The sequence below is a fragment of the Peromyscus leucopus genome, chromosome 7 (genome assembly GCF_004664715.2).
Source record: "Peromyscus leucopus breed LL Stock chromosome 7, UCI_PerLeu_2.1, whole genome shotgun sequence".
In the NCBI taxonomy this organism is placed as follows: Eukaryota; Metazoa; Chordata; class Mammalia; order Rodentia; family Cricetidae; genus Peromyscus; species Peromyscus leucopus.
In genome coordinates this window covers 56,715,285-56,735,916 of record NC_051069.1, presented here as the reverse complement: position 1 = coordinate 56,735,916, position 20,632 = coordinate 56,715,285, and the positions used below count along the sequence as shown (strand labels likewise).

General features: G+C 40.0%; 1 protein-coding gene across 4 annotated transcripts in view; it reads left to right on the top strand.

The window, feature by feature from the left end:
• Mtmr2 (myotubularin related protein 2) overlaps positions 1-20,275 on the top strand; it is a 59,890-nt gene extending 39,615 nt beyond the window's left edge. For 3 of the 4 annotated variants that reach the window (XM_028873112.2, XM_028873113.2, XM_028873114.2), the window contains 10 exons: positions 1,861-1,962; positions 3,530-3,613; positions 5,641-5,790; positions 6,352-6,540; positions 10,327-10,512; positions 11,083-11,289; positions 15,172-15,264; positions 16,806-16,919; positions 18,544-18,720; positions 19,126-20,275. In XM_028873112.2, coding sequence (XP_028728945.1) covers positions 1,861-1,962; positions 3,530-3,613; positions 5,641-5,790; positions 6,352-6,540; positions 10,327-10,512; positions 11,083-11,289; positions 15,172-15,264; positions 16,806-16,919; positions 18,544-18,720; positions 19,126-19,287 — 1,464 coding nt within the window. In that variant the 3' untranslated portion in view covers positions 19,288-20,275. The remainder of the gene's footprint in view (positions 1-1,860; positions 1,963-3,529; positions 3,614-5,640; positions 5,791-6,351; positions 6,541-10,326; positions 10,513-11,082; positions 11,290-15,171; positions 15,265-16,805; positions 16,920-18,543; positions 18,721-19,125) is intronic. The other variant, XM_037207761.1, reaches the window with a different exon arrangement.
• Positions 20,276-20,632: the final 357 nt, after the last annotated feature.

Here is a 20,632-nt window from a genome sequence, read left to right as displayed (position 1 = left end):
AGGTGATCTGAGTGTCTTTACTAGTAGAGTTTACTGGAAGACACAGACCTCAACTTTAATATACACATGTGTATTTCCACAGAATGGTTTGGCTCAGATTTGCAGTAAGCTTTTTTATTTGTATTGAAAGCTCACTGTGTAGTGTGTCTGCATGGTATTTTGTAGCTGTCAGGTGTGTGCTATGCCAGGAATGTATGGGCATGTTTGTGTCTTTCTGATGTCAGAATTACTGACTAGCAGTAAATTCACAATGTTTAGTGGTTTCGACAGCAGTGTGTCATACAATCCTAAGTACCCTTGTATCCTGGCTGAAGGTTCTTTTATTCCAGTCTTAATTGCTACAATGAAGTCTCAGGTCACGCAGTAAATGTTTCTATATATTGGTTGGCATTTATAAGGGTTATAGAATGAATGCACGTTTAAGAGGCTGTGGTGGAGTTCAGGAGGTTTCAGAAGCAAGCTGAGAGAGTCTGTGTCCATAAGTAGTAAGTCAGACCAGTGCTGGAGAGGGCAAGCTGCCACTGGGGGCCAGCCAGGGCAGGAAGAGGATCTGAAGCAAGGGCCATACAGGCAGTCAGGAACTAGAGGAGTAGATTAGCCCAGCCAGAGCTCCAGAGCAGTTGGGCACTTCTCAGGTCTTGACATACTAGGTTTCAGATGATGTGGAAGCCATGGGGTCTGGAGCTCTCTCTTCTCCATAGTCTGCTGTATCTGGTAAGTTTTTGCCCTTGGTTTCCCTGATAGGATTTTAATATACCATCTGACCTGACAATGTCAGTTCACCCAGTAAACTTATAGGCTGGCTCCCTTTTCTAAGGCATGAATCACTTGTCAGTTTGTATTGGGTGTGTGGTGTGTGTGACACAAGGTGCCATTTCTGGGTCCTCCTGGGGTTGCAGTTGTCCTTCTTCCTCTCAGTGGATCTGAAATTGCTTGTAAAATGGAGTCTTTAGGGCAAGACTCCGGATTAAAAACAAATAAAACTATTTTATTACTAATGTATTATTACTCCATATTGTGCAATATGGGATAACACGGAGTAGGACATAGCCTGATCTCAATGGTAATGAGACTGTAACATAGTAAATTCAACTTCTGCCTAGGTGAAAGTACTTAAATAAAAATGGATACTTCTGAATTATTTTTAATCTCAGATTCTTTTACTGAATGCTATGAGCTAGCATAAACTAGACTATGAATATCATTCTGCATGAGCATGGGAAATAGCTGAGGACATATGCAGAAAGAGTCCCTGAGGTCCCATTGTAGAGCTGGGTCTGTGCCGAGCCAGCTATTAAGAATGTTCCTGAAGTAGAAGAACAACTTCAGGCAGTTTGGTCCTGTCTGTCTAGCAGAAGAGAAATATAAAGTAAGCCCTGGGAAGCAGTAATGAATAAGAAAGTGATCTCCATATGTGATGGAAATGTAATGAAAGCTGATCATGTGTTTTATTTTTAAAAATCAAGTCCTGGGAATTGAACTAAGGTCCTTGTGCTTGTGAGGCAAGCATTTTACCTTCTGAATAATCTCTAATGCCTAGGAGAGGACAAGTGTTGGTAGTGTGCATTCTGCCTAGGAGAGGACAAGTGTTGGTAGTGTGCATTCTGCCTAGGAGAGGACAAGTGTTGGTAGTGTGCATTTGTCACTACTTATGCCTAGGAGCACAGTTCTAGATTCTCTGCAGTGTAGTAGAGTACTTTGGGTTTCTTCCCAGTGAACCATTGTTATTTTCTTGCCTCTAGAAGCTATTGTTTTGTATCCTATACATAGAGCTTCACCTTTATCCAACATTTCCAAGTTATCTCATTTATTCATTAAAAAGGAACAAAGTGATTTAATTGGATACTATATCTTTTCTAGGATATCAGGAATTTACGATTTGCTCATAAACCAGAGGGGCGAACAAGAAGATCCATATTTGAGAATCTAATGAAATATGCATTTCCTGTGTCTAATGGCTTGGTAAATGTTTCTCTCTAACCTGTATCTTAATTCTTCGTGTGAACAAACTCAACTAGGTTGTCCAGATCCTCCTCTTTGTGTTCCTACTTTGACCCTTAGCCAGAGGCTAGCTTGTGCCCAAGGTCCATTTCAGTAAGGACATTTTATAATTACATTGATATTTGGGGAGGAGGAAACTGGAGATTGAACCCAGGGCTTTACACGTGCTAGGCAAATGCTGGACCAGAGTGATTTTGTTTATTTATGTCTCTTTATCTGAGACAAGGTCTTGTGAAGTTGCATAGGCTGGATCCTCCTGTCTCAGGTCCAAGAAGCCTGGATTACAGCCTGTGCCACCATCTCAGCTGTCTTAGTGAGGGTTTCTATTGTTGTGAAGAGACACCCTGACCACAGCAACTCTTATAAAGGAAAACATTTCATTATGGGGACTTACAGTTCAGAGGTTTAGTCCATTATTGTGGCAGGCAAGGCAGCATGCAGGCAGACATGGTGATAGAGAAAGACCTGAGAGTTCTTACATCTTGACTCACAGATAACAGGAAGTGGTCTGTGTCACTGGACATGACTTGAACATACATGAGACCTCAAAGCCCGCCTCCACAGTGACAGTTTCTTCCAAGACCACAACTACTCCAATAAGGCCACACCTCCTAATAGTGCCACTCCCTTTGGAGGCCATTTTCTTTCAAACTACCACATCAACTTATATAATATTTTTCTTTAGGATGTTTTATGATCAAAAGCTTTATGTAGTCTTCATTAGAGTTTGAAATCTTCCTGGGTGGGAGCTGGCGTTAAGACTATGGGGTTGGGGATTTAGCTCTGTGGTAGAGCAAGCTTACCTAACAAGCACAAGGCCCTGGGTTCAGTCCTCAGAAAAAAAAAAAAAACAAAAACAAACAAGACTAAGACTATGGAGCAATTACTAGTCCAGCAGTATTGTGACTGTGTAGGTTCCTTCATCTATATGATAGAATTTCACCTCACAGCAGCCAAATCCCTTCCCATACAGAGCCAGGATGGATAAAGCAGGGAGTCTATTAACCTAATACTGGATTGATACTGGAGTTCTCACTAAAAGTTGCAATTTTTTTCTTAAACACCATAGTTTTTTCTAGTTACATGTTAAAAAAGCTTTGCATGCTAAAGTATAAAAGTTTCTTTCGTATATTAGAACATAGAGAATGTATTTCAGAGCCACTCAGCTGCTGCTGCCTGGTGTTGGACCTGTTATTCCTGTTGGAAAGTGCATTTTTGAAGATGTCATTTATTACTTACAATTAAACCTACAAAAACTACCAAAATATTTAAAGGAAATAGGTTAGCATTTGGTAAATTTTAAGAGTGGGTCTTTGAGCTTTTCTGTACTTTTTAAAGCATATAATATATTTAGTATTGTAATTAAACAGTAATTTCAATCATAAAACTAAAACTATTTAAAAGGGGCAGTTTAAAATACTCTTGCAGATAAGTAAATTAAAGCATAATTATAACCCTTTAAGGACATATTTCTGATTCATTTCTTTCTTAAATGTCTTTTTTAAGCTGTCAATTGTTTATTTTGCAGCCTCTTTTTGCTTTTGAGTATAAAGAAGTATTCCCTGAAAATGGGTGGAAACTGTATGACCCCCTTCTAGAATATAGAAGGCAGGTATGTGCTTTTCTGTTCCAGCTCTCATGTTCTCTATTGTTTCCATTGTAAATAAACAGTGGACTGAAGTAAGGAGTTCCTTCAGTGTCTTTTCCTTTTTGCTGTAAGTAACACTAACCCTGGTTTGCTTAGCTTCTTTTCATTTCCTTTAAGTTGCTATTCAGAATACACTAGTGATCTATGAATCTTTACTTATCTAGGAGTTTATAAGTGTCACTTTGTCTGAAAAAATACTTGCTCAGTATAAAAATGAAAGTGGGATCAGTATGTATAAAATTTAATGTTCTTATATGCCTTAATATTATTCATTCAGTTTTTTTCTTTTTAGGCATTCTATAATTTAATTATGAAAAAAAATTAAATGTACTGCTTCTAATTTAGCTCTGCAAAAGTTTGGGTTTTACTCTTCACAGAGAATAGAGTTTACACTTTCCCTTGTGCTAAAGGCAGCATTGACTTGCTTTGGTCAGTACCCATACGTTTTAACTTGAGAGAGAGAGAGAGAGAGAGATAGAGATATGTACTTGTTTATATTTGCTATGTACTAGGGATTGAATTTATGGCCTCATCTGTGCTAGGCAAATTACTACTGAGCAATGTCTCCCTTTTACATGTAGATCAAAGTTTAATTCCTATTGGTAGGCTCTTAAATATTTTCCACTCAACTTTGATTCATTTAAACTTGATGAGTATTTATTAGTGCCACGTGTCTCCTTTCTATTCTTCTTCACTGGGCTGTTTCCTCTGTCTTTTGAAGGTGTCATCTGTTGATTCTTTGGTATTGTCATTGCTTGTGCTCCAACAGGGAAGGTACTGGCCAGTTTTCTGACTGCTGTGTTATCAGGATGTAGCAATGTCTGACATGTCATAGGCACGTGTCTGTTGAGGGAGTGAATGTGTGAGGCTAAGGGAAGAATTTGCTTACAGTGTGTGCTCTCTGTTAACTAACAAACTTTTGCATATTGGTTTTATTTACTAAAAAATGTTGTACTTAAGCACATGATGTAGAGGTTCTAAATAGCTATATAGCATGAGTAAACTGAGGCATACGAACATTAAGCAATCTGTCCATGGTAATATATTTATTAATGTGGAAGTTAGGATTTGAATTCACAAAATTCTATTTCAGTAGGTAAGTTAGCATTAGTCAGTCAGACTAATGAAAGATACCAGTCTGTAGAGTGAAAGATGAGTTAACCTTAGAGGTGACTATAAAGAAGTTTACACATAGCACAGAGGAACTGTAGAGCATCAGACCTACAAAGTAGTAAGAGGAGCTAGAAGAAATAATTATCATGGGCTGGTGAGATGGCATTAAGCACACAAGCCCGGAGACCTGAGATCAAGATGTAAGCAGAGAGCCAGCTGCATACAGCTGTCCTCTGGCCTTGACAGATGAGCTGTGGTGCCTGTCTTTACCTACTCTCTCTGGTGCCCACTCCCTATCATTAATAATAACTGATTTCTTTTTATTGCTACCTTTTAAAGCAGAAGTTTCCCTGGCAGGTTGTTTTTCAGAAGTGAAAGTAGAGACTAGAGGATGGTGTGACCTGATTGTACAATGAATTGTGCTGGCTTAATTCCTTACCAGTAATTATATCCTGCAGAAATGGAAGTGAAATACAAACATTTCCTGACAGAGTACTAATGACCAGAGAAAGTTCTAGAGGATGTATGCCTATGCATGCATCGCAGAAAATCAGTCATCTACCTGAGATGGATGGCCCTGTGAGAGCAGGACACTTGCTGTCTTTCTGTTCCCTCTCCCTCCCTCAGATACGAGTAGCGTGCCCTCCCCCTCTGATAGTATTTAATGAATTAATAGGCTACTAAACATTACATCTGGTGCTGCCCAAAAAAACGCAGATCCCCCATTAGAGTATGTGTCTTCCTAAAAGCCTGTCCACATCACCATTTGAGCGGGTTAAGGTAGGAGAGCTAGAGATGGGTGAGGCTGGCTTACTGTCCTGCTGCCTGTTATAGGTTAGCTAACTAACAGTTAGTCTTGTGTTTGATGTTGTGTGTAGGGAATTCCAAACGAAAGCTGGAGAGTAACAAAGATAAACGAACGCTATGAACTTTGTGACACGTACCCTGCCCTCTTGGTTGTGCCTGCAAACATCCCTGATGAGGAGCTAAAGAGAGTGGCGTCTTTCAGGTCCCGGGGCCGGATCCCAGTAAGTAGCCAAGTGCCTTGATGAGACTCTGTAGGTACATTTCAGTACGGGATGATAACGGTCACAGCATTTATATGAGGATATCAGAGACTGAATTAAACTATAAAGTTAAAACAGAATTGCCTACCTCCTAACTTTTGGCTTGTGCATTGGTTACCATTCTGTATCTTATATATTCTTTAGTCATGGCATTAAATGCTTTTTGCCCACTAAGTCCAAGAAATTAGGAAACTTTACAAACTGATGATGTATGACTGTATCTCAGAAGAGCAGATGAAATAATTTTAGGATTTTACAGTTTTACTGATAGAGTAATAAAAAAGCAGGGTTTGTTTAGCTTTGTTTTAATGTACATTTTTCCTAAGACACGATTTTTCAATAAGTTTTCCAAACAGTATCTGATGAGGAATTAGGCAACTCTCTACAAAGCAGAGTTGGCTAGGAAGAAGGATGGCATGTTTTCTTGGCACCCTGAAGGGCCCTCAGGCTGTCCTGCCAGAGGTCTGCTCTCCAGGAGGCTTACAAGCAGGGACACAGTGTCACCGTGACCCTTTCATTAAGGTTTTATCATGGATTCATCCTGAGAGTCAAGCCACAGTCACGCGCTGCAGCCAGCCCATGGTGGGGGTGAGTGGCAAGCGCAGCAAAGAGGACGAGAAGTACCTGCAGGCCATCATGGACTCCAATGCCCAGTCTCACAAAATGTTCATATTTGATGCTCGGCCAAGTGTCAATGCTGTTGCCAATAAGGTGAGTGTTACTTGTTTTGTTTTGTTTAATAATGGTCACTCTGATGTTACTAAAGCCAGTTAAATTTGTCTGTGTTGTAGCCTGGTAAAAAGTAGTCGGACCCTGTGGAGGCAGAGAGAGGTCAGACTGCACTGATGACGACTTTCCAAGACTGCATTTCATCAGTATTATAGAAGAATTAGTTACTGCAGTTAGCTAAGTAAATGAAAAAATGTTTTAAAACACCCCCAAACTTGGAATGTCATTAAGTTTTGCTTATACCTCCAGACCTATGTAGTTGTCCATAAATATTTGAAGTGAAATGGATTGCTTTTTTTAAGTTAACACATTGAATGTCCACGAAAACTTATAATGTCATCTGAATGTCTGATAATAATCTTGGTAAATGTTAGACTTTTTGTCCCCCATTAGGAGTGGTGCTTGAATGACCTTCCTTAACTCATGAGGATATTCCTCATTCTGCGTCTGCATAGTTTCTTTGAGCTTCAGGTGTTCTTTGCAAACGGTCTTTTAAAGGAGGTGAGGGAGGACCACGATGTCCTAAGTCATTGCAGTTGTAAAGCAGGGTTAATTTTTCTTTTTTTAATCATTTCTTCTTTGTCAGTTAAACTGATTACCTTTATTGGGGTTAAAACTACAACCAAGGGGCTGAAGAGATGGCTCAGAGGTTAAGAGCACCGACTGCTCTTCCAGAGGTCCTGAGTTCAATTCCCAGCACCCACATGGTGGCTCACAACCATCTGTAATGAGATCTGGCACCCTCTTCTGTGTACATAATAAATAAATAAATCTTAAAAAAAAAAAAAAAAAACTACAACCAAGTTCATCATAAAAGATTTTGTGATGCAAAATTTTTTTCATTCAATGAATATTTAATAATTTGACTGCCCGAAATAACAGGCAGTTTTCAAAAGTAGACTCACATCATATGAACTACATTTATACTATGAACATCAAACAGGCATCATCCACAGACATGCTTTATCAATGATTTTTACATTACACTGTATAACACACTGTTCATCACCAATGAATCTTTCTTCTTTATGTAATCCTTCTTGATATTTTACAGGTATTAAAATGAAAAATTTACTTGGTTAATTACTGTTGTAACTGCTCCTGTGGCCAGGATCCCACCAAGCCACTTGCTGCCCTGGGGCAATCACTCTTCTTATCTTGTGCTCCTTACACATCTTTATGCATTTCACAGAGATGCATCTCTGCACTCTGCGCTTTGGACTCATCTTCCAGAATACTCTTAGGAGTCTTGATCTGTGGCCTTCTCTTGCCTGTCCAGCTTTTTCTTCCATGTCCCCTGACTGCTTCACAGTGTGGGTTGCTTTTATTTTGTCCCCAAATCTCTCAGGTTTATTCACATTTACGTTCCATTTGTTCTAAGGGCCACTGCTGACCAATGAATCTGAGTTACTTTGACTAACTTGGGTTAAAATAGTACTTTTAAAGGACACTGGTTGTATTCTTTTTGTAAAGAGATGCTTTTTCTTTGAATAATCAGGATAAATACTTCTTCTCAGAAATGAGGGTCCCTGGCTGCTCAGGTAGACATTTGTAGAGATTGTGTGGTGTTGGCCTTTTACACACCTACTCTAGTTCTTAGCCCTGGCTGTCAGGCTAGCAGGTCCCCTCCCGGCTTGAGGTCCACAGCCTCTCGCTGTGGAGCCAAGGCTAGCCTGGAACTCGTAGAGATGTGCTTGCCTCTGCCTAGTGAATGCTGGGGTTAAAGGTGTGAGCTGCCGTGGCTGGGTTTGCTACACTTCTAAGATTAAAGAAGAAAGGCAAAACAGCCAAAATCAAACTCAAAACTATGACTTTCTTGAGGTTCTTGTAACTGAGGTCATCTGTATCCATTGTGGTCTGTTGCTTCCCATTCACTGATGGCAGTAACCCTCTGGGGCTCTTGGTAGTCTGCCCTACGTTTCCCTTTACTTGATATTTTGACACGCAGTAGTTAATCATCAAGTTTAGTTTTAAATGATTTTCATATTTTGTTTCATTATCTAGTTGCCCTTAAAAAAAAAAAAACGCTTAATGGAGATATAACTCACGCAACGTAAGAAAGTATCTACTCCTTTAGTGTATTCACAGCCCATCTTGGCTGTGGGTTAGGTAATATTTCTATCCTGTTTCTGTAGTGGGGTACTGCCATGCTATGGGTTGTAGTATTTCTTCTCATTTCTGGGATGGGCTTGTATAGTAGCTACTACTACCATCTTCTGAAAGTCGTTACAACAAAATTGCTTTGAAAATTTCTCTATTCTCAGTCTTACAGTTACTTTGTTAGTTACCTTTTATATCCTGGGGCAGAAGAGCTGACAGGGCTGCTGTGAGCATGTGCCAGCTACTCCCTGAGGCATGCTGGGAGAGACCTACTTCTAGCTAGGCCTCATATTGTAAACATCATCCAACAATCTCCCAAGTAGTACTAGCAGCTAGGGACCAAGTATACAACACATAGTCCCATGGGTGACATGGGTGACCATAATACCCATTCTCTTCAGAAGTCATCTTTGTTAACAAGTAGTACTGACATTAATTTTTGTGACCATCTTGAACATAAGTTACTCTACAGACTAGAAATCTGACCAATTTTTTACGGTTAGTTTGGAGTTGAAATCAGAGGTATCCTAGTCATGATCCTGTTAGTAGAGTTGCTCCACTATCCTCCCAATTTGTTTTTGTTAGGGCTCCCAGAAGTGTGACTTTATATATGAGTTAGGCGAGACAGAAAATAGTAAACTTGGGAAAATCAGGTTCTCTTTTTCAGCTATAGCTTGTTTTGAAAAGCTTGTATTTTATAGATTTGAGGATAGTAATGTCAGTAGGATTCTGTTTTATATATTAAATTTTATATATTAAATTTAAAATGAATTAGCTGCTTATAACATGAGCAAACTGATAGCTAATCTTGTCAGTTTGATTGAAAAGAGGGCTAGTGTATTTGTGAGGGCATTTTGAGAGAGAAAAGCTCTGACCTGCCCAATGGGTCAATACGCTTTTTGATTGAAACTTTAGATTTTGGAAAGTTTGGTATACAGAAGGTGGAGCTTAGCTAGAGGAAGGGGACCGCTTGGGGTGTACCTTTGAGGGGTGACCCTCTGCCCTTCCTGCTACTCCTCTCTGTACCCTGGCTAACGTGGATGAATGGTTTCCTTTGCCACGCTCTTTCCCCGTGATGAACACCACACTCCAGAAAATGTGCAGCCTCCCTGTGAAGTCTGAAACCTGTGGGAGAGACTGTGAAGTCAATCTTCCCAAAGAAATCCTTCCTCGAGGACTTTTTCACAGCAACAGAACACTGACTTGGAAGTCATTGTGGTTACAATGAGTGTGTTCTTCTGTTACTAAATGTGAAATGTTGTGAAAAGGAAAATAAGCTTGGATGGTTTAGTATAGGATTCTTGCATGTGGACATGATAATCTGATTCAGCAAGTTTGAAGGGAAGTTTTTGTAAGAAGTTATAGATAGGATTTGATACTCACAGGGAAAGTTTTCTTTAAAATGCTGAAGTAACTTGGGATGATTCAGAATTAAAATACCGACCACATAGGCTCAGTACAGGCTTGGTTTTAGAAATGGTGTGAGGCGGTATATGTTTATTGCAAGTGGCCTGAGCTACTCCTGCTTCCCACAGGGCTTTCCTTATCCTCAGCAGTGTTCATCCTATTTCGTACATTTCAGATATTGTATGGAACTTTATAATGGATGTCTACAAAAGATGACTGTGCATTCATTTATGATTTTCTGAGATGTGTGCCCTTTTGCAGGCAAAGGGAGGAGGTTATGAAAGTGAAGATGCCTATCAAAATGCAGAACTCGTTTTTCTGGATATTCACAATATTCATGTTATGAGAGAATCATTACGAAAGCTTAAGGAGATTGTGTACCCCAACATTGAGGAAACTCACTGGTTGTCTAATTTGGAATCAACACACTGGCTGGAACACATTAAGGTGTGTATTTGCTATGCTTTCTCCAGGCCTCCACCCTTGTCTGCCTTGGCTCTTGTAGCTGAAATCAGCAGGGGACTGGCTGAGTAGTGGCCCTGTGGTCTGCAGACACTCAGGTCTGAAAGAGCTGCATCCATCGTGTGCTGTGCCTGTTTCTGCTGCTGCTTGTTCCCTCTGCCATCTAAGTTCTGTTCATGCTCAAGATGGTGGTGTCTTTCACTTGTGACAGTCTTCCCATATTGTGTCCATTTCTAGTCTCTTGGTTCTCAACCCCACCCCACTTGATATGCCATTCTTCATTTATTTGCCTGCTCTTGAGACAAGTTCTTAATCTTTTTTTGTTTGTTTGTTTGTTTTTGGTTTTTCGAGACAGGGTTTCTCTGTGTAGCTTTGCGCCTTTCCTGGAAGTTCTTACTCTTGAAGTCCAGGCAGGCCTCTACTTCAGACATGAGCCTTGGCACCTGCCTCCTTTTTATTGATTGCTGATTGATGCTTCTTGCCATGTGACTGAGGTAGTTAGATGTAACAAAACTGTATTAGTTTCTTTTAAGAAGTGTTCAACTTTGTTTCCAGCTCATTCTTGCAGGGGCTCTTAGGATTGCTGACAAGGTAGAGTCAGGGAAGACGTCCGTGGTGGTGCACTGCAGTGATGGCTGGGATCGCACAGCTCAGCTCACTTCCCTGGCCATGCTCATGTTGGATGGATACTACCGAACCATTCGAGGATTTGAAGTTCTTGTGGAGAAAGAGTGGCTAAGCTTTGGACATCGATTCCAGCTAGTGAGTACAGAACTTTTATTTTACTGTGTGTAGTCTTTGTGGTCATGTGGGTATGTGCATTTGTGTGCAAGCCAGGGGTGGTTGTTGGTTTTCTTCCTCAGTTACTGTCTACCTTACTTTTATTTAGAGATGGGGTCCTTCACTGAACCTGGAGACTATAGATTCAGGGTAGGCTGCTAGCCAGCAATACTAAGAGATCTGCCATTTCTGCCTGTCCATGCTGGGATTACAGGCATGCATATTATGTCTTTTACTTAGGTGTTGGGACCAAACTCAGGTCTTGGTGTTTTTGTGGTAAATACTTTACTGACTGAGCTGCCCAACACCTTCATTTTTAATGTTTCAAAAGCATCTTGTACAAGATAGAAAATTGGCCATTTATCCAGCAGAGTGAAGTCACGAGAACACTGTAGTTGGCAAAGTGTTAGTATATTCTTAATGTATTGCGGTCTGAACCCAGGGTGGGCCATCTGTCAGGCATCTGACCCTGTCTTTTCTATGATCTCTGCCTAGAAATTCAGCTGTTACTAATGACCATAGTGCTGTCTCTCCAAGTGGAGTAATAAAATACCGCTAGCTTTCCCTTTGGGCTTGTATGAAAATGACAGTGGTTCAATTATTAATTCAGTTATATATAATATTGCTAATGTAGATCAAGGTCTAAAGTAATTAGAAACTAAAATAATGGAGTAAAAAAATTGGGGGCCTAAATGGTTAAGAACACTTGCTCGTATAGACGATTTAAGTTCCATTTCCCAGCACTCAGGTCTGGTGGCTCCCAAGCGCCTGTAACTCTAGAGTGCTAGAGGATCTGATGCTCATTTGGCCTTTGGGTGTCAGTCTTCATGTGCACACACTCATATACACATAAGAGTAAAATATTTTAATGCCTTTGGACCAAAATCTACCTCCCTGATTATGCTTTCCATAAATTTGGAAAGTGGTACAGGTTCTCTTATGGAAATAACAAAATATTGAGCCCTGTATTGTTCAAAGTTTATTATTTATTTAGAACTTGTAATTAAACCATATACAGCCCAGACAAGCACTTGTACCACTTAAAAATAAAAAAACCCAAAAAACAAAAAAAAAACAAAAACGTTTTGAGACATGGGTCTTGCCACATTTCCCGGGCTGACCCCTAAATGTAGTTACAGTTCCACTTGTGACTCTCTAGCCTCAGTGCTGTGAGCAGCTGCAGTCTCCTGTCTGTACCACTGGGGCTGGCCAATTGTTTATAGTAAATTTCACAATTAGGAGGTCCTGAGAATGTGTTGTTAGTGGGATTAAAAAGTTTGTTTATCCATAATCCAAAGTATATATATATAAAACAGCTAAAGTGTACCTACGAAATCAGTGTTTAGATTCATGTCCAGAAACAAGCATATACCCCTTCCTGAGGCCATCAGTCCCACTTACACTCCCTGCTGGAATTTCTTTGTGATTGAAATGAGGCTTCCTGCTTCCTATTGTCCCACACCCCCTTTGGGGACACATAAAAGGCATTTCTTGTTTTTCAGTATTTGACCATAGCTGTCTCTCCACATTACCCATAAGCTTCAGCTTTCAGGATGAACATCCTTAATTGGTCTTTTCTCCAGTTGTCCACCAGTATTACTTAAGTCTGTCTACAAGTGTGGTACCTACAGCTTATCTCAGTTCATTAGTGAAATAGGATTATGTCCTCCTTGAAAAGAGAAAACACTTTGCCTTTGCTTCCTCGTACTATGCTTTAGACTCAGGGCATTCTCCGGTGGGATGTTAAAATGGCTTCTATTCAGCACTGTATTGGAATCAAGAAACCTGGGAACAGTAACCTTGTAGACCTCTGTTATCCTTCTATGTTATTTGTATTGGAATCAGAGTGAAGACTGGGGTCATCTTCCCAGGAAGGAGAAGTAGGATGGCAAATGTCTAGGTTGAGAATTAGTAATGACCAAGGCAAGAGTCTAGTTGAGGAAGAAGCCAGAGCATTAGAGGCCTAGATGGCACTGAGGATATGGGTCCTGGAATCTGTACAGATGCTCTAGAAGGCACTGAGGATATGGGTCCTGGAATCTGCACAGGTGCTCTTCAATATTAGTCTCTAGAAGGGTTTACCAGCCGTGTTTATGAGTAACTTCAAAAAGCTGGCACTTAAAATTGGTGGTGGTGGTGGTGGTGGTGGTGGTGGTGGTAGTGGGGTGCGTGGGGGGTGGTGGCGGTGGCGGCGCACGCCTTTAATCCCAGCACTCGGGAGGCAGAGCCAGACGGATCTCTGTGAGTTTGAGGCCAGCCTGGACTACCAAGTGAGTTCCAGGAAAGGCACAAAGCTACACAGAGAAATCCTGTCTCGAAAAACCAAAAAAAAAAAAAAAAAAAAAAAAACATTGGTTGGCTCTTTTGAATGTCAGTTGTCAAGCACAGCTGAGCACTTGCAGCATCGTTCTCGGTGCCTAACATTTTCCCATTTTTCTCTATCCAATGTACTTAACAGGAAAAGGTCTTTAAAACATTCTTCCTTAAAAGAGTCGTGTGTTTCAGAACCGTAAACTGCTTGATTACTTGCTTTGGTCACCCATTTTACTCTTTCTAGTTGCACCATTAAACGGGCTCCTTTTCTTAAAATAAAGATCATCCCATCAAGAAGGCATCCAGTCAAGACTAATGCTACAGTCAATCTGTTGAATTTATGAGGAAAATATAGGTAGATAGTCTTTTTAGGAGCCTTTTTGAGGATTTATGGATGTTTTGAAATCTGTCAAAACTTAGAAAATGATAATATGTTTCTTAAGGTTATGAAATCCAGAAAAAAAAATTTTCTTATCTTTCTGACCCCCAAATTCTTTTCTCTTACATTTTCTACAATTTTTTCTAACATTACACATTGGTTATGCAGAAAACACTAGCTCACAGTTATACAGAGCCTCCTGATTGATTGTTTCATTCTACTGTACCAGAGGCATATGTATGTGGTTTTATCAGAAAAGTGGATAAGGCATAAATTTACTAAAACTCAGATCTTCAAATGATTAGCAACAAATACTGTCCATAGTATTTTACCTTAGGAAAACAAACTACATTTTTGAAAACCATCCCACCAAATATTCAAGTCTTATGAGCCCCATAGTTAACATGAAAATGTTATTTCCTTGCACTCTGATGCATGGGATAATAGCAAATCACACATGTGCCTTCTCCATTTTGTCAGGAGATTAAAGTGTTTACTCCTAGGTAGGTCTTATTAAAATTGATGTTTCCTGCTTTGCCAATGATATTGTCTAAGAAAACTTGATTTTCTTCCTTTACTCATGAGCATCTGCAGCATAGAATGCATACAGTCTACTGGAGCCCAGCTTGACAACCACCAGCAGTATGCATTTGTACTACAAGTACCAATGTTGCACACTGGGAAAGACGAACCAAAACACATCTTAGGAGTATGGCAGTATTTTTACATGGAAGCCTGCCCCAGAAGTCTTATACCCCACTTTTTGAATGAATCCTTGCTTTGAGATTTTCAGTTGCATGGGAGGGACCTCATTTGTTTGAAGAACAGATCCAAGTACTTGGGATTTGTGCTAATGTAGTTATCTCCTGAGGAGGGGCCCTTTGCCCAGGCCCTTTCATAATGAATGTCTTACTTATCATAGGAAGTTAAATCTCTAGGACAAAAATCTAGGCTTTAGCTAAGGACTGTTTCTCCTCTGTTGTTTTAGAATCTGGGTTTCATTCATTAAAGTAGTACTGTGGCAGTTGGCATGTGTGAAAATGTTAATAAATTTCTGCTTGGTAGAGTTGTGATTTCTACTTTGTAATACTTTCAAAGGTGTTTTGAAGAAATTAAAATACTGACCAAATTATACAAATAGCGTACATGTGACATTTCATTCTTTGCTTCAGAGAGTTGGCCATGGAGATAAGAACCATGCAGATGCAGACAGATCACCTGTTTTCCTTCAGTTTATTGACTGTGTCTGGCAGATGACAAGACAGGTAATGCATCATACTAATACCCTTCTCACACATCTCCTCTAAACTCAGAGTGGGGAGACTTGATCAGTGATTGCCTTATGATTCCTGGGTAGAATTCCCTGTAAGAACAGCTGGTGTTATTGTCAGGTATTAAAACTTGTTTAGAGAAATATTAATGAACAGTTGGATAGTAGTAACATCTCAACCAGGGAACTGATAAAAATGTAAAAGTCCTCCTATGAAATAATAATCTTTGCTGACTGAAAGCTCTGTGTACTTTGCTAAGGAAGATGAAGAAACAAGCTACATTAATCCTAGCCAAACCAAACACTATTTTGAATTATTTTAGTTGTTTTTAAGGAAGAAGTGTTGGGACAGAAAATGTAAGGCAGGGATCACTGAGCCCCTTCTCAATTATAGAGCTATGAGAACACTGTAACAGCCTTTTAGGCAGTGTGTTTGTTTGGAATAGTTGTGTAAACTGCCTCAGTCTAGAAAGGTACTAGAAGATAACACTTGGTTCACAGAGGAAGCAGAGCCGCAGGGTTTTGAAAATGGTTTCAGGAGTAGGTTAAGCCTGAAGGCATATAGTTCTTGTCATTGGAGAAAAGCCAGGAAGACAAATAAGGCAAGAATCTGGATCAGCTATCTGATTGGCAGGATCCACCAACCCCTAACAAGGTCACTAGGTATAACTTGGGAGCTGGGACAGATTAGGGTGCTGTTGCGGTAGGATGGGGAGATTTTTTTTTTTTTTTTTTTTTAGAAATGTGATATAATTCTAAATCAAGAAGGGGTTAAAAAAAACAGAAGTTGAAAGCAGCTTAAGGGTATGTTAGCTACTTATCTAAACAAGTATTAGCAGTAAACCACATGTCTCCATAGATTTTAGTTAGGTCAACAGGGACTTTTTCTAAAATAGCAAGGCAGTATTTTCCAGGTTGTTGTGGAATCTTTCACAAGCTCCTAATAGATTTACGAATAAGTTTCTGAATGCTTTTGTAATACTGATAGGATGGATTAAATTAAGCCTTTTGCTACCATTTGATGGTCTGTAATTTAATCCTTCCATTGATGGTCCTCCAAAATTGGGTTGTATAAAATGAAGACACTCATTGAGGCTTGGGTAAGGGTGAAGTCTATGTTGGATTGATGCTGCCAGTTGTGACTCACAGGACCTGTTTCTCAACCAGACAAATAGGTTGACTTGTAAGTTATCTGCATAATTGTATAGATACTGACTTCTGTGTATATACTGATGGCATTTGCTGGACACATTTGATATTTTTAATTCTTAGAAATAAGACATGTTGAAACTAAAAGAAAACTAAGCATAGAAGACCAGACTCATCAGAATTGCTCCAAGTCATAATTCAGTGTCTGGCAATTATAGATGGTCAAGGCAGAGCAGACACAAAACCACTCGATATTTGCTGCATGAGCGAAACTCTACCTTGGAAAGGAAAACAGAAAATCCATAATGGCTTAGGTAGTTTCAAATCTATCTGAATACTGTTACAAAGGATCTACTCATGACAGAGAGAATTGTGCTCAATTTGCAGTTCCCTACTGCATTTGAATTCAATGAATATTTCCTCATTACCATCCTGGACCACTTGTACAGCTGTTTATTTGGGACATTCCTCTGTAACAGCGAACAGCAAAGGGGGAAAGAGGTAAAGTATAAGCTGTGGCTCTCACTCTGGTATGTATTTGGTTTTATTGTTTCTCACAAGATATACTAGGATTACGTCTACCCATGAAATGGGGATGAGGGAATCATCCTCTAATCCCAGAAAACTCTAGAGGCTAAGGTAGAAGGATCAAAAATCTGAGGCCAGCCTTTTAAAACAGATCCTGTCTCGAAATAAGTCTGAAGAAAAGATGCAGAAGGGATGCTGGAGTTGTACAGTTCAGTGATGGATTTCTTGCCCAGCTCTGTCAGGTGCTGCGTTTAATCCTGCTACAGCAACAACAACAAACAAAAGAACCGCTCTGTGGAGGTGTCACTGCTGGTGGTATTAGTAGCACCCTCCATGCACATCAACTTGTATTCTGAAAACTGTCAGAAAATAGGCTCTTCTAGGACTAGAGTACTCACACTGAAACACCCTGCTACCAGGTTCAGATGTTCGACTCACTAACGTCCAAGTTCATTTTTGTTTGTAAAAGAGACAAATAGTATTTACTGTTGTGAAAATTAAGTGCTTCTTAGACTGTACCTTGAGGTAGTATATCTAATAGTGAGTGTATTTCTGTGCATTGTAGGCTTTCTGTATGTAATGGGATATTAGATAATCACAAATAGAGCACAGCAGTGTTCTAATTACTTTCAGTAAGTCTTAATCATACAATTTAAATACCATAAACCCTCTTTTAAAGTGATAATTTAATGGTGGAGCCACAGAATCAGGACCATCACCATTTAATTTAGAGCATTTTCATCACACCAGTCCCCCCCACCCCCATCTGTTTGTCCACATTCTCCCAGGTTTGGGCAGATGTAACCTGGTTTCTGTGTGGATGGGCCTCTTGTGAACATTTCATTTAAATGGAATGAATCTTCCAGCATGTGACCTTTGTATCTGGCTCCTTGCGTTAGTATCTTTTCAATGTTTATGTCATAGTACTCCCTTTCTCTTTATGGTCAAATAGTCTTCCACTGTGTCCATCAGTTGATGGTCCTTTTTTTTTTTTTTTTTGGTTTTTCGAGACAGGGTTTCTCTGTGTAGCTTTGCGCCTTTCCTGGGACTCACTTGGTAGCCCAGGCTGGCCTCGAACTCGCAGAGATCCGCCTGGCTCTGCCTCCCAAGTGCTGGGATTAAAGGCGCGCGCGCCACTACTGCCCGGCCCAGTTGATGGTCTTTTGGTTGTTCTTTATTTTGCCTGCTGTGAACAGTATTACTTTAAACATATGGAGCACTTTTATTTTTTGTGTATTGGCGTGTGTGTTTGCATAGTGGGAGACCAGAGAAGGTATTGGATGCCCTGGAGCTGATTTTTTTTTTTTCTCTTTTTGAGCTACCCAATGTGGATACATTTTGATCCTTTCTCAAGCACCGAGGCACTTCATGTACAAATATTTTTCACTCTGCAAAGAATGGAATTTCTGGGTCCCTCAGGTTACCTGTATTTAACTCTGAACAACTGCTTTCATTTTCATTGAAGTAGGTCTGTCACCAAAGTGTCCAGTGCTTTTCCTCTACTGTTGATTTTAATGATCATACACTACACAAATTTCACCTAAGGTTTAAACTGCTGATGTGGTAGGGAATCTTTACCTATTTTTCCCTCTTGCAGAATCTTCCTAAGAGGACAGTGTCATTGTGGTCCTACATAAACAGCCAGCTGGAAGATTTCACTAATCCTCTCTATGGGAGCTACTCCAATCATGTCCTTTACCCAGTAGCCAGCATGCGCCACCTAGAACTCTGGGTGGGATATTACATAAGATGGAACCCCCGGATGAAACCACAGGTACAAGTCTACAATACACAGTATGACTCTACTAGGTCTGTCACACTCAGAACTCTTTCTATTACTGGTGATAATCCAGTCGCAGAAGCACTGCATAAAGCGGTCATGAGACTTTCCCAACTGCACACATCCTGGAGAAAAAAACTTTATAAAAGCCTAAAAGCTGCAGGTCCTGAAGAGTTTTAACTAAATGTATGTATTTATTATAAAGTAGCATTTTCCAGAAACACCTAAAGTCAGTGAAAAAGCAGTGGTGACAATAAAACCTGAATTTAATTCCACTGAGGAACTGAAGTGTGGGGCTGTCCAATTATTGAGCCAACCAGTGTCACAAAGCTCAGGGAATGGTTAAGATCTTGAGTTTGGCTGGGTTTCCTACTGCAGTGATTTTGTTTGCTCTTGCAGGAACCTATCCACAACAGATACAAAGAACTTCTTGCCAAAAGAGCAGAGCTTCAGAGAAAAGTAGAGGAACTTCAGAGAGAAATTTCCAACCGCTCAACCTCCTCTTCAGAGAGAGCCAGCTCTCCTGCACAGTGTGTGACTCCTGTCCAAACTGTTGTATGAAAGAACTATTAGTCGGGGCATCGTTGCCAGGAAGTTGACATTACAGCACCTTATTGGTAGAAAGCCTTCCGTGTTTTAAACCCATCTATGGGAGAAACCTTTAGATGCTGTATTTATTTCAAGTCTCTCTTAGATGAGTTTAGAAACGCCTGGTGCAGGTGACAATGGAAATCATTTCATTTGTAATTAAAGATGACACTAATCTTTAGTCACCCAAAGAATACTCAAGTACTGGAATCCTGTATCCACAGTGGGAACAAATTTTTAATTTAAAGATGTCTTAAAAAAACTGAGCACCTGACAGATAAGATCTCTAGGTGGGAGAAAGGCAAGAGCAGCTGTTCTTATACCTGAGAGCATACGTACTGCACCTTGATGGACATGTGAGAGCAAAATCACTTCTCAAATTTCCCAGTTTTTGTGGTATTTAATATAGTAAAAAGCATTGTCTTGAGATTATGATGGCGTATCAGTAGTTTAAGATTGCTGCTGACATTGTAATTAGGGTATTTTCAACGGCAGTTAGGAAATGATGCCTTATATATGTGCTTTGGTGGGGGGATGAAGGGACAAAGCAGTAACTGTCATCCAGGAATTCAAAGAACATTCCAGACCCTTCAGACTAATTTCCATTTGTGTGCTGATCACTAACATCACAGAAGACATTTTAGAAACTATTACTCTACTTTATCTTAATGCTAATTGGCAAGTTTTAAGACAGTATTTTAAAACCTTCCAAGTCTGACTTTAGTGCTCTGTTTAAGTTTCACATGAACACTTTACCAAAGAACACACTGCATGTAAAGAGTTACAATCTCAGTGCCAGCAAGTAAAGCCTTGTTTCTCTACTCACTGGAGTTGGGTGCTGGTGTGAACAGTTCACCTCCTGGTGTCTATTTACTCTGTATAAGAGCCATATGTAATGTACTGTATGTAACAAAGGAGCTTATTACCACTTGGGCTTTTAATTAAATGACTTCAAACTTTGTCCTTGTCCACAGTTGTCTAAAGTATCTCCCTCTACCCCACTCCCAAAATGTTACCTAGAAATGTTCAATTTGAGCCCACCCGTCCTTGACACCTAAGTCAAACTAAAAATAACACTATTCTCAGTTACTAATTCATTATTGTCTGAACTGTCATCCCGTTGTTACTGGAATTAGTACAATGCACATATACACACAGGTCTCCCCATTCCTCTTTTATTTGTGCTTGTCTGGACATTGAACCTAGAGCCTCACACTTGCCAGGCAAGTGCTGTACTACTGAGCTATCCCCAACATAACCCAGTATTAACAAAATTGGTACCAAATGCTTCAGTTTGATATAAAATTAGTCATAAGAA